This window comes from Athene cunicularia (assembly GCF_003259725.1).
Source record: "Athene cunicularia isolate RWA chromosome 2 unlocalized genomic scaffold, athCun1 chr2_part1, whole genome shotgun sequence".
In the NCBI taxonomy this organism is placed as follows: Eukaryota; Metazoa; Chordata; class Aves; order Strigiformes; family Strigidae; genus Athene; species Athene cunicularia.
This window is the reverse complement of record NW_020799095.1, coordinates 13902654-13917541: the sequence shown is the minus strand read 5'-3', so window position 1 is coordinate 13917541 and position 14888 is coordinate 13902654. Positions and strand designations below refer to the sequence as shown.

The following is a 14888-nucleotide window of genomic DNA, read 5'->3' as shown; positions in this document are numbered from 1 at the left end:
AAGAGAGATTAAGAAAATCCATCCTGCCAGAAGCAGCACCTCTTGTCAGGCAGACAGCAGGTGCTGCCTGGGGAAGAGCTGATTCATGCATCTGGAGTGTAGGAACCAAAACACTTCTACCTAAGAAAGAAAAACTAAAAATAAAAGATTCAAAGGAGGTGGGAGAGAGTGCCATGCATTTTTTTTTTTTTTTGGTCATTCAGTGCTTCCTGACTGCATGACATTTTTTGAATAGTTTTGCAAAGAAACTAGAGCTGGATTTCTGGACCCTTTGCAAGAATCCTGACAGTTCATTTCAGCATTCTCTTCCAATGTGAGGTCTTCCTGCCCTCCTCACCTTACTCCTTTTTTGAGTCTCATTTTTGAGACATCTGCAGCCATAGCACCTCCAGGGCTTCAGCTGCACCTCCAAGACAAGATTTCCCCTTTGTTCGGAGTCAGCATGGACCCTGGGGGGAGTCAGTAACAGAGGTGGCACTGCCATACTGTGAGCTGACAGCACATCCACCCTGACCTACTCGGCTCAGCTCTGGGGGACTAGTAACTGATGGCCAAGTAGTATAAGCATGGATCTTTAACCCTCTCCTCAACAGTCTGGGGGGCAATCCCTGCAGCTAAATTTTCTGCTACAAACAGTGGCTTTCAAAAATCATACTGCTCACCTTCTTCTGACTCTGAACATTGACTCTTAGCTCCCTGTCTCCTGCACTTTCGATATTTCCACTGCATCACAGATCACTGGCAATGGAAAAAATAATCTCTTACTAAAGCTACTTTTTTTTTTTTTTAAAAAAAAACAACAAAAAACAAACAAAAAAACTACAAAAAAAAAAAAAAAAACCAAAAAAAAACCCAAAACCCACAACCCTCCCCTGGAAGCCTTATTACAGATTAGATTTGATGAATTTCTATCAGATGCACTGCACCACTCCTCTTGCGTGACAATACCTGCCACAGCTTTTTGGGAATCTGCTCAGTTGCATTCTTCACACTTACAAATTTTTTTCCTTGCTGTAAGAATTGTTTTAGAACCTTATAATTACAATTTTCTATCAAAATTGCATTAATTTTTTTCTCTGTGTAGGAAAAGTAGCCAACAACGATCTACTAAAGAGTAGATGGTTTCAAAAAAACCACCTTACTAAGTGTTAAAGGCTGTTTAATTAGGGAAAGGTGAACAATTTAACTGAAAAAATGGATTTATAAAAAAACCAAAGCAATTTACAGACAACATTTAGTTTCCTAAAAACTAACCATAACCTGTTTTCTTAAGAAATACTGGAATGTTTTAATAAAATTAAAAAAAAAAAATAATAATTTCCTGTTTTCCAAAATTCTAGGCACTTTGGTGATTCTTTTTTAAAAAGAACCTTTTCCCCAAAGGAAGAGCTAGAGGGAAGACTTAGTAAAGAGACAAAATTCATGGTGAAAAACTTTGGCAGAAAATTTTATTTCTGCTAAATTTAGGTAGCAGTGAAGACTACATTTTTGGTTAGAAGCTCTTCTTAAAGCGAGGTGTTTGCTGGCACATTATTTTGAAAAAAAGCACAGTAGGATGACTTCTTTAATAAGTGGGCATAAAACCCAGAGATTAGAAAGTCTGAGTGAGAGACAAAACACCCATGCGATATCCGATTTCTTTGCCAAAGCAAGGAAGGTCACGGAGAAATAATCTCCAAAGACAGCAGTATCTCTTTCTCCCTATATGTTTACTCTTTTATTTCACTCCTTTACAGTGAAAGACAGACCTTAACACACGCACACACACATGCACACACAAAAGGAAACAACAACCAAAGAGGAGGGGGAAAAAAAAAAAAAAAGCCTGAAATTTTAGTTACACCACATGTGGTTTTCATTTGTGAAAAATGAACAAGCTGTTTGTGGTTAAACTGTCTAATCTGCTGTTATCAATCTAGCGCTGCATTCAAGATTTACAGGATACATCAGCTTCTGTGCCACATTAGCTGTAAAAGGGAGAGGGGGTGGGAGGAAAAAGGAGGAGGAGAGAGTTTATCCTGAGGAATAATATTTCCAATGCAGCCACACTCACACTACATCTGGTTGTGCTGGTAGCGGCAGTTAAATTGAAATATTTCACAGCGTGTGTCAGAAACATGCAGAATGGTAATTATGACAGATCTGATTAAGCCTGAGTGCCACTAGCTCCCTGGCCAGCTCCGGTTGTGCAGGTGTGACCTTGTGCGTGCCTGCGTGTGTAAATAAAATTAATTACAAGCGAGAGGGCGAAGGCTTCAGTGACATCACAAAGCGGAGAAACTCCCAAGGGGGAGACCTAATGGAATATTTTCCCTCAGTCTAATAATACAGTTCATATTGACTTGAGGTAATTAGTGGGATCATTAAAGCAGTTTTCCCGGCGTATTTGGCTGCCTGATCAGATTAGTGAAAATGTTCTTCAGAACAAGCCCTGTGTGGTCTGCCAGAGAAGGAGGAAATAAAAAGCAACAAAGCATATTTTGGAATGATAAGCAGCACTGGACTTTTTGCACGGCATTTTGCAGGGCCGGTCTTGGGAGCCTGGGTGCCTGACTCTCCTGACTGATTCAATCTTTCATCCCAGGCGCATGTGCTCCTGCTGCGCATCATCTAAGACTTTTTATTTTTTGTTCTTTTATCCTTCAAAACTACGCTGTCCCTATCCCTTGCTGCTTAAAAAAATCAGATAAAACCCTTGTGGAAGTGCTAGCCTTAGAAGAACTACATTAAGATAACTGAGGGAAGGAAGAAGAATTAATACGTGATCAGCTCCCCTGCACCTCTCCCCAAAAAGCTAACAGAAGATTGAAGGCACCCATTCACCCATTTGAGAATTAGTAACATTTTCAATTCCTAACAGGCTTACCCCAGTAAGAAAAAAAAAAAAAAGAAAAGAAAAAAAAGAAAAAAGTTTAACTACGATATAAAGTCTTCCACGGTAACAGAACACAGAGCCCTAATCAAGAAATGGACCATTTGTTTAAAAACAGTCTATTGAGCATGCTCTACCTTGCAAATGGAATATGCCAAGCTCTGTCACAGATGGCAAGCTTTGACAGTTCCCATCCGTAGCGTCGATACTCGACAGTTCAGCACAAGATCAGTGACATTCTGTCTCATTAGAGCCACGCTAATTATCACAGCTAGTTTCAGGGGAAACCATGTGTTGCAATGGTCAATTTGAAGGAGTCTGTGCATCAACAAACTGGTAATAAGGATCAGACACCTTATTATATGACAGCATGCTGCCTATGATCTGATTTACTGAATCAGAGGTACTGAGGCAACACTGAAGCCTGATGGGTTATGGAATCGCGTGTACACAATGCGGATCTGAGATATGCTTTAAAAATAAAAGGGAGCTATATCGAAACAATACAAATAAAAATTTTTAAATGGTGAAGTTATAATGAGGACTTTTTTCATTTGTCATTAAGACATGCAGAGATGTTCAAGATCTTGTCAGCCAGTTTTATCTTTAATCAAATCATATAAGATAAATAATTCAAAATGAAAACTGTAAAATTATGGATTATGCTAAATTATAATTCATTCCATACTCTGATTTTTCAGTTTCAATAACATGTACCAAACATTCCTTATGTTGTGCCGTCTTGCTGCTTTAACAGAATTTTATATTTTGTAAAGAGCTTTCTCTACTTGGCTCTCTTTTTTCATTTGTACATTTAATGACTTAAACTTGTACTTCTCCTAGCTTCTCCCACACATTCGTGCTCCTTCCACCAGGCAAAAATCGTACAAGCAGGAACCCCCCCTTTGCTGTTTCTGGCCACCCGCGGGGACGCATCCTGCCAGGCACTGAGTGGTTCCAGCCCCAGCACCTCCCAGGGACGTGCTGCAGGCTGAGGCCACGAGAGCATTAAGTATCAACTCCCAACCAAGGCAGGGCAGGTGTGCACCGCATCCCTCCAGGGAAGCTCTTCTTAGGGCTCAAATATACAGCGTTTCCTGAAGCTGCTACCAGTTCTTTAAACGGCCTCTGTGCAGATTGTAAGCAGCATTTGAACAGCTCACACTGCCACCCGCCTGGCTGGAAGCCTCTAGCTGGAGCAGATTTGACCCCACGTGTAAAGCATGCTCAGGAAACACACTTTTTCATCAGTGTGTCAACAAATCCAGCCTTTGCCTTACATGTTGAAAGGTCTGCTTGGCCCCAAGGAGCTGTTTGAAGAGGTCAGTATAATCCTCTTACCAGTTAAGCATTTTCCATTCTGTACCTTCTCCTTTGGCTTGAACTATTACAGGTTTTAATGCAATTATTTTCCCCCTCTATGCAGATTTCTGTGGGCAATTTCACACTGATATGAGACACCTCAGGTATTTTAAGGCAGTTTCTTATCAGTGCATCTGTGTTGATTCAAGAAGTTGCTGCCTACTTTTTACTAACAGGAGCCCAAGACTCACTGAAGTCAACCCACTCCGCCAAGGTCATACCAGTAATGTGGGATATGGCCAGGATCAATGCCAGCCCTTCTCCAGGTCTACCCAAATTGAGTGATACACAAGTTAACTGAGCTCAATTTTTCTACCCCCTTTCTGAGACAGAATTAAAAAAAAAAAAAAGAAAAAATCCTAAAGAAATTTCCTGAGGCTTTAATCTTTATTTCTGCAAAAAAGATGTTGTAAAACAAATTAAGACACAGGGCAGAGGAAGGACCTGGAGTGCTCTAAGCATTAATTTTGTTCCTGCAATAGAAACCCAGAAATCTCCTTCTCTCATGACTTTGCAACACGGTATTTTGTGAAAGAAACAAATCAGCTTCTATCTGCCAAGTTTCACAGTTTCACTGAATGACATGCCGCTTTATGGGGCAATTCTTGATTGCACGCAGAAGCCCATCTTGCCTTCTCCGTTCACACTCTTCCTCTCCCATTCCCACTGACACCCAATCCTGTCCTGACTTCTGCTGCTCATGGCACCTCTTCAACTGCCAGAGCAATCACCCCGAGTAGCTGGGGGGGGGCGGGGGGGGAATACAGAAAGAAAATTAAATAAAAAGAAAAATAGAGGCGGTTGGGTGGTGTTCTTCTGCAGCTAATATTTTCTAACTAGTGTATCTTGCCTTCCCATGAGGGCGAGGGGTTTATTTTCAGGTGGACCTGTGGAACAATGGCAGACCTCAGAGCGCATTTTGTTTCCACCTCGCGTCTCCCTGTGCAGTATCCCTCCCCGCTCCACAGAGAATCCATTGTACGCCGAGGGAGTGAGAAAGAAGGTTTTTAAGCCAAGATTTAAACCCAGGAAGTGACTCAGCTGCTCTGAGGGAGACAAAGGAGGGTGAGGACTTGTCAGAGATGTGGGGTGACGGGCAGAGGACTGTGCCCCCTCCTGCCTCCCAGGCTGGACCCTACTGGGGCAGCCAGAGGTGCAGCACCCTGAGGAAACTGCTTTGGAAATAATTTCAATACCCCCTCTTAAAGCCACATTGTTACCAGAGGGTTACTCTTGGTGATAAAAAGGTTTCTTTTCCCCCCGCTGGAAAATAGTTGAATAGATTGTTCTATATCTGCGGTAATGGCATGTTACATCTTCGTGCCAGATCCACAATACCGTGCTTGTTCAGTGTGGGAAGCTGTTTAAAAATGACTTTCCTATTAGAGTATATAGCTTAGTCTCTAGATGGAAAAAGCCAGATCAAAGATACAGCATTTATAAAACTGCTGGTTAAAAAGATAAAAGTGAGATAACAGACATCAATTTTTCACTATAAATCTCTGGGTTTACTACAACATTAAAATTTCCAGTAAAAGCAGGGTTTTATATACCTGAACTCTAATGGCCTATTCTGAAAATATTTATGTCAGGAAAAGCATGGTATTTGCATGCCAAAAGCAATTTTAGTGCCAATATTTAGCATTCCCTTCCCATTTAACTCCTTCCCATCTACTCAAGAGTGTCAGATGCTCTGCCTAATGCCTACCCCGTGTATCTCCCCACGCAGCCTTTCAGAGGAGGACGCTCCAGGTGCATACTAAGCAAAAAAGTCAAACACTTCTAATAAAATACCACTGCACAAAATGATGGCTTAGGATGGAGTCTGTAGCATGGTCTGAACCAGTGATTTTTACCTCCATGATAAGCATACGAAACTACTCATTTCCAAGGGGCTAACTGCCTAACCAAAGTGAAAGACAGGGGGGACAGAAGGACAGGAAATTGGGCAACACAATGCAACAGCTCAGAAGTAACGGGACAAAACTCTCTGTAATTAGATGAGGTTTCTAGAGGTATAGTAGTACTCCATTAGTTTTATTCTAAAATTAAAATAAGAGCGTGATTCTGTGAGAACCAAGTGTCTTGCCTTCAACATAGAGGCACTTCTATTTGGTGAGAAGGGCATTCAGCGCCTACCTGGCCATACACAGCAATCAGCTGGATTGATGCTGCAGAAAAGTACTGATTTTACCTATTTATTCTACTATAAAGTAAACCCATTTAGGTATAATAATGCAGGCTAGTGGCCTTATACTGTAGTGCATGAGACTCTCAGAGGTAGGGAAATTTATATTACTTCAGTTTTTGTAAACTGTAATTTCTTAAATTTAAGAAAGCTTAGGAATGCAACCTGATTTTCAGCAAAGTTTTGCTTTCTTCCCTGCTTCATACCAGCACGTGCAGCCCATAGCTTTTCGGGATAAACTATTAACATAAATGTAACTTCTCAAAACACAGCAAACATACAAAAAGACTGCAAGTCTCTACTTGCCTTATCTCTCGGGGCTCTGAGGTTTGGGGGGGGGTGTGTGTGTGTGTTTGTTTGTTTGTTTGTCTGTTTTTATGGAATAAAATTAGATTTCAGCATCTGTCACCATCAAGAAAAAAACCTCATCCCTGGCTCCCACATGAAAACATTGTAACCAATGCACAGTTACTGAACCATGATGCCTTAATGATCATTACACAAATCAATTTTTTTTTGTTTGAAATAACAAAATTAAGAATGTGCTTTCATAATTTCTTGAATCAGACTGTCAGGTTATAAATTTAATAAAACCCCAATATGATTAAATTGTAAAAGTAACGTGTACCACACAAATTTATATATGTGTGGATTCTTTTCATTTTGCCTTAATCAGGTGTGCTGATTAAATTTTAGTAAACAATTTTGTTAGTATTGCCGTTCTACCACTTAAAAAACAACCTGGGAGCAGACACAAAGCACTTGGTAAACCTTTCTGTCTTCCTTTTGCATGCATTTTTCTAAAGCTCTCTTTTCAACATAATCTAGGGAAAAAAAAAAAAAAAAGCAGGCCTATTAGGCAGACAACTTGCAATAAAAACTTAAGATTTTAAATACTGACATTAGGTGTTTTGCCAATTACAGTTCTAAAACTCCCCAAAGATGTGATGTATTCAAGCAATTTGAATTATAATAGCTTTCTTAGCTCCTCAGCATAACCATAGTAACTTTTAAAGCATATATTTTGAATTTAACAGAATCTGAATTTATTCTGCAGATAATATATCAATCCTTAAAAATACGGAAACTTAAAAAATATACAGAATGAATACATTCCTATGCAGGAAGAGTTCAATGTTTGAAGGAATCTTCTAGCTAAGTCCCAAACTTGTTCAAACCCATGTGCCAGATAGTCCCTTTCCTTTGCAAAAGCCAACAAGCCACCAGCACAGTACACCGTGAAACTACAAGTACGCAAATCATCACTCACCTAAGGCAGAGCACAATCTCACTGATATCACTTCCTTGATCTCTTCCTGCTCCTGTCACCCCTTCCTTGCCCTGCGCTATTACCTCTGCCCCACCAAGCCCCTGTAGCCACCTGGTGAGTTGAGCATCAGGCCCATACGCAGCCCTCCTTCAATCAGGTAACTCTTGCCAATGGCACTAACACAGCACAAGGGAAGATGCTTGGTTTTTAACTCTGCGCTACCTAAATAGAAACTTCTGTAGCGCGTCATTTAATAGCTCTTCTGTACAAAGTGCTCTAGTCAGCAGAACATTATCTGCAGTCTCCTTGCTCAGGCAAGCCCAGACACCTTGCAGATGCTGGCTGCTTAGACACCCAATCTAATGTTGGCCCAAACAGATCCCTTAAAAAACAAATAAAAAATAAAAAGGCCCTCCAGCAAACAACTATCTCTGTCCACTGGCAGAGCTGTTTCAGGTCACACACTGTTTTATACCATAAGCCCAGACTACACTCAGGAGTTAATCAAGTTTTTACATCTAAAATAAGGTAAGAGCAGCAATGTTCAATTCTAGTGATTTTGAAAACAAAACTGTTAATCAGCGCATCATTTTCTAATATGTGTCCTCCAGACTTTTCACTATAGCTGAAAGTGATTATCCCAGGATTTCCAGCTCTGAGCAGGAAACCAATATCCCCAAATTAAAAACAAAACAAAACAAAACAAAAAACAATGAACCTCTCTCAAGAGAGTTTCACTTAAAGAACATGTTTGATCAAGCCTCTTTTTGTACAAGGGAGACTTCTTTGCCCCGAGAAATATTTCTCTATACCGTTGACAAGCAGAATTTTGTACAATACAGATATCTCCTTTAATATACATGGCCTTGCTACATATCTAAATCTTATTGATTGGCTGACTAGTAGTCAAGTGGTTAGAGAAGACCCAATACATCCAGTTTACCTAAGAAGTTACTTGTGTGAAGCAGCTTTCTAACACAAATGGCACTTTGGCTGACTACAGACCTGAAAGTTTGCTTAACATGGAAATTACCATTCCATTGCTCAAACTGGGGAGAACCATAATCTCTGAGAATACAGGCATAATCTCCACTAAAAAAAGGGAAAAGAACTATGTGGGTTTTGTTTTCTGTTGTTTTAGAAGCAAAAGTTTGTATAAGAATCTAAATTTTATACTAATATTCTAAAAAACCTGCACCGCATCCTCTAGAAACTTGTGCTTCACTTTGATTACCTGGCTCTTTTAAAATCAGCATTGGAAGAGCTGCCCCGCCTAGAAATTTGGAGACTACGCACTTAAATAAATATACTATCACATAAATTAGATCAGATCTAAATTATGTGGACTGATAGATTGGCTTCATACCTCAGTTTTGCACAGAACTGTAATGGAAAGGGGAAGGTGTAGAAAACGGACAGTTCTCTCACCCCAAGTCTTGACATGTAAATAAAGACATCTGAGGAGCACACAGGTTGGAAACTGCTGTAACATTCTATCATAATTAGAAACATTTCAAGAGCCCTGTAATTTCCAATCAAAATTACAGTAATTTCCGATATACAAGCCATGATTCATGACAGAATTTTTACATTCCATGGGAGATTATAGTGGCCTGATGTATGACACACTGAGTACAGCACTAACATAAACAATTCAGTTTAATGTTTAAACAGCACTTGGTGTTTAGAATCCCACAATAAAAGAAACATATTATTGTAGAAATTATCACTTTGACAGTGATTGAAGGGTAGGCAGGCATGTGGCCTATAAAGCTATAATTTTTACAGTCCACAGCTTGAGTTTAATCATTTTGATATAACATTTTCAAAATATCGCTTTAAATGCTCCTTACAGCATATAACTTAAGAGACAACATCCTTTCTATACAATGAAATGGAGTAAACTCCAAAACATGAACAATGCAGAAGTCAAAAGTTAAAGACTGTTAAAAAGAAAACCAGCACTAAAATGCTGACAGCCCAAGAAACATCGGTCTAACTGATCATTATCAGCTTTCCCTGGAAGATGCTGCATTTTTCTAGGAAGCAATTTTAGAAAAGTAAAGGAATAGTGACTAAGTAGACTTAACAGTTAATCTAACATGAAAATTCAACACTGGAAGCATTGGTGCCTTTACCATTTCTTTCAAGCACTGGTATAATGTAGTTGTAGTCTTTCCGATTTCTCTATGTATTTTTCCTTTACTTACTTCTTGAGTACATTCTCACTTAAATCAATGCTTTTTGCATACTCCAGTCATCTTTCTCAGAAGACATGTCACTTTTGATAATCACACCCAACAAGCGCTTGCCGATTTCCCTCTTTTGCCACTAAACTTGACAGAAGTTCTTCAGTAGAAGAAAATAGGAAAGGAAACTACAAAACAAAGGCTTAAAACTCAACATGCAATATGTAAGTATGCACACAGATAGGTAACCAAGCAGTCATTGTATTCCACAAAGACCATACATGTTTTCTCAGATGTAACTTGTATAACTGCAATTTGCTGGTTGGGTTTGTTACTGCTGGTTTTGACATGGAGAGTGCTGCTCCATTTCCCTTGCACAGACTCACCAGTGGGTCTGACCAAATATTTCAGCAAAAAACAGAACCTCATCATTCCTCATTACAGCACATGTCATTGCAAAATACTAAAGCCTCGAGATTAATTCAGCAGCAACACACAGAGCTCGCCCACAGCTTTTGCCAGCTAAGAACTGATGAACCTGGTGCCTTCTGAGCCATGCAAGACCCATGGGTGTGCAGCGAAGGCATTTCACTGGCAGGGAAGAGGGAGGGATGCATCTCGGGAAGCCGCTTCTGGTCAGGGGTAACCAGAGGTTACCTTAGGACTCAGCAAGGAGCTCCACGTTGCGGTACTGGGCTGGCGTGCTAACCCAGCCGCTTGCTGTAACTCACACAGAAACAGATCAAAACCGGGGCAGGAGGAAATAATCACACAGGACGGGGAGGCTGTTGCACCCTGGGAGCTTTACCTGGCTTTTGGTTGCCGCAACCTTTGCAAACAGTGCTTGTGACACCTTAGCTCTCTTCATTTCCTGCTGAATCTCATCGTAAATGGAAGCATTAATGTTCATGGAATTATTTTCTGTTTTTCCATTCCTCTCTGTAGCAATAGTAGCAGTTTTGACCTAGAAAATATATTTTATGAGACATTTTTCATTATGAAAAAGTTATTTTCTTCTCTTTCCCTCCCCAAGTAGTTCCCCTTTCCATTTTATTCCTTTTATTCAATCTTGTTCTGATATTCTTTCAGCTTTTCAGAGACTTAACATTATAAGTTATCTGTGGTTCAGGCAACTGGGAAACAAGAAAATTCAGCATATTGTAACAAGTGAGAGCATGTGAAATATGAGTTATTATTAACTGACCACTGTGAATTTTAATGTCATAAAACAAATTAGGTGGAAACCTATCAAACAGTCTTGTAGAGACTTGTGAATCCTTACATGATTTCTTTGCTCCACACAAATTAAGTGAAAATTTTAAGTGCAGCATAAAAAAAAATCTCTAATGAAATAAAAACCTGACAGATATATCTTGATTCATGCCTTATGTGCAGTGCACTCAAATGCATGATAATGTAGAAAAGTTGTGGCTTTAGATTTAAGTTTTCAAAATATTATCTTATCAGTTTAATTCTTAATCTGTTTTTAAGAAAGTGATAGTTTAGAATAATGTATATTTTAAACACTCATTCATGAAATCAAGATAGGCCTTTTAAAAACTATTAATTCTAATTTTATTTCACTTACATACATCAAATATTTATTCTTCTTGCAGTCCAGGTTAAAAAAGAATAACATGAAAACAAGACAGAATGATTACACTACCACCGCTATGCTACATCTGCAGCATTAAGGAAAACAACAAAAAATACATCAGTAGTGACATGATGTGCAGAATACTATTCTTTCCTTCATCCTCTGGAAATGACAGAAGTGATGTTTCAACACCAAGAATCATCCCACCAAGGTTACAGTGCAGTTTCTGCAATATCAGTTGAGAGGCACAAAAAAATCAGCAGGTACTTAGCTTCTCCTACAATATTCTCAATAGTTAATGTCTTTCTTCAGCAGCTACTCTTGCAATGCTTGCCCAAGGTTAGTGGACCTAACGGACCACTTAACACTAAAGTGGACCACAGGAAAGGAAAGACTGGATTTCTGCCAAGAACCCAGAAGGTGACGATGCAAAATCAAACCTTTAGATTTCGGTTCAGACCTACTGGTTCGTACTAAGGTTGTTGACAGCTGAGTTAATTTAGCCATTCAGAAGTTACACATCTAGTCTAAATTAGTCATTCAGGCTATCTCTAAATCTAATGGACAGAGCTTGGCACTTTCAGAGGGTGATTCAGCCTACTCCTGAGTACGGGTCTAAACCCACACTTTCACTATCAGTTTAATACAGTGCAAGTCAGCATCTTCCTGTGCTCTAATGTCCCTTGAGGTTCAAAGGGAAATCCTGACAACATGATAATTTATCTTCTAATCTTGCTCTCTATGAGCTTTCATATGTCACAGGTCTCATGATACGAGAGTCAAAGGGTTTGGGCGAGAGATGTACTTAAGCAAATCATCAGCCCATTTTTTCCTAGAAATGTCATGCTCAATTTGTGTCAACTATCCTCCATAGTGGTTTTAAAATAAAATAATCTAGACCAGAAACTGGGAGTGCATAACACTTTTGCTGAGCCTTATTTGTCTTTTAGGTGTTTCAGGAGCTGTGCTAACACATGCCCATTAGCTGCAAGGGGCAAAACCCCAGCAAGAACAAGGCATCCACACACAATTCCACCTGCCTCCTTCTGGCAGGTATTAGCATTTTCTGGTGTCTGAAAACAGGTATCCTAAATAAAAAGGGAAAAGAAGAAAGTGGCATAAGGTTTATCCCATGATTTGCTTTCATCTGAAAGCAATCGGCAGCTTGAGGCATTTCCTTTTCTGCAGTCTGACATTTTACAGGTGACACTGCAGTAGAGGATGGCCAAGCCTGGGCCAATGGCTGCTCAGAAACATTTGAACTTCCTCGCAGTGGGCAGCATAAGGAGCAGCACCACAAACCTCCCTTCTACCCACCACAGAGCAGGAAAATGCATGCCTCACACTGGGCAAATCAGCATGGGGCTGCAAGAGCAGGTGCATCTCCTGAACACCATACAGTGGAATTGTTTGAAAATTACAAAATCAGTGGCAATTTTATAACCTTTAAATGAAAAGGACTCGCTCAAAGATAACTGACAACCAATGGGGATGTTAAACATACCACTGGAGACAGCCTTCTCTGCTGCATGTAAAAATCAGGCTAAGCTAAATTATAAAATGAAAAAGAGATGGCTTTGTCATCACACCTTCTTGGACTTCTGGTTTAAAATTTGGAAAAGTTATTTTAGTCCTTCCCAAAGAAATATTTCTAACTTGTAACTAATCTTTGAGGGTCCTGATGGGAAGATGAGGAAACGCAGGTATTCAGCTAGCATACACAAGTCCATGGTACCTTTTGGGAAGGAAACACTGCTCTTGTGGTCCTGATTGAAATATGTCTCTCTTCTGTAAGCACACTGCCTTTCTGATTGCTACTCAGCTTCAAAACACAGCTTCATATTGTAGCAGTACTTCATAGACCAATTAATTGAGCTGTGGACACCCAGATCATCAAAAATCAAGACTCACACACCACGTTGGAGACATAATTTAAACTACGCATCTTAGTACAAACTTTTCAATGCCCAGATATGCATCTGACACAGGGGAATTTCAGAAAATCCTCATTCTGGTTGGCAAATCACATCTATCTTTATACAGGTACAACAAACTTAACAGCATCTAATATGTCACTGAAGTTAAAACAAACAAACAGAACTCTATTGCCTTCTGTTGATATTGAATTTGGAAGTGAACAACAGAAAACACTTCTATCTGCATCAAAAAGCCATATTAGCCCAAAGAACTTCAGGAGAATAAAAGTCTTAAATTTATAAAATTATAAATTTGGGGATTATCAAGAGTTGTTCACAGCCATACCCTATCCCTCTCTAATTTACATCATTGGCCAAGTACAAAAATTCTTTCCCCACCTCTTAATAATTTCTCTTTAAAGATCAGGTATAGACTGTGGCTGGATTGGATGGACCATTGGTCTGCTCTGGTCTGATGAATTCCATGCAATAATGCTAATTAACCTCTTGGAGAATATCCATACATAAAATCGTTTCATAATTTATACATAGCAAGCATCTAGGCTGTTGTGTTGAATTTAGAATTGAGTTCAAGACAGAGGCTGTTTGAAGCTGGGTTGAAAAAACACCCTCCTCCTCAAAAAAACCCAACAGAAAACAAAAAAGCCCTCAACGGTGCAACTTTGGGACTTGGGAGAGGAGGTGGAAAAAGTATTCATTTTGGAGAGAAAAACAAAACAAAACATAATCTCTCATCTCATCCACACTTAAGCATAACCTCCCACCCCACCCACACTTATAGCCACATTTTCTGGTTAGGAAAGAAACCACAGATCAGCTTTTTTGTTTTTTTTACAGTAACCAAATTTTGCAAACTCTAACTGAACAGGGGAGCATTATTTTAGAAATGTAGCACACTGTGAATCAGAAATTCATTTGGCCGTTTTCCTATCAACAACCAATTACTCTTTTAAAAATACTTGGAAAAAAAGTAAGACACTCATCCCTCTTGGTCTGCCTAGACAGATCTTCTTATCAAATAAGATTGATTACAGTAACAAGAAGTTCTGGATTAATTCAATTTTCCTAAACAAAGGAGAGGTTGTTACAGAAGGGATAACCAATCTGAAGAGGTTTACGCAAACATGGAAGCTCATTTCTTCCCCATCAAAACTGAAACACAAAAATCTTTTATAACACATTCTCATAAGTACTGTTTTAGCTTGGGAACAAAAATCTTCTTTAATCCTGGTTTAGCTTTTAATATTACATCGTACATTAAAATTCATAAAGTAGTTCATTCCAGGCAAAACAAACTACTTTTCAGTTCTGCTCTGCAAATAGCACAGGAGGTACAATAAATGCTGTTGCTTTCAGAACAGCTTTTATCAGGACAAGGTTTACTACTCCATTATTACAGTGGCGCCTGGAAGTGCAGTTATAGTTAAGTGTCAGGGTTTCCATTAACTCTCTTCCATGGTGGCTTTTGCGGGG

General features: G+C 39.4%; 1 protein-coding gene across 5 annotated transcripts in view; it reads right to left on the bottom strand.

Moving 5' to 3' along the window:
- Positions 1 to 14888, bottom strand: part of SATB1 (SATB homeobox 1) — a 75505-nt gene that overhangs the window by 16536 nt on the left and 44081 nt on the right. For all 5 annotated transcript variants that reach the window (XM_026843101.1, XM_026843104.1, XM_026843105.1 and 2 more), the window contains exon 9: positions 10690 to 10845. In XM_026843101.1, coding sequence (XP_026698902.1) covers positions 10690 to 10845 — 156 coding nt within the window. The remainder of the gene's footprint in view (positions 1 to 10689; positions 10846 to 14888) is intronic.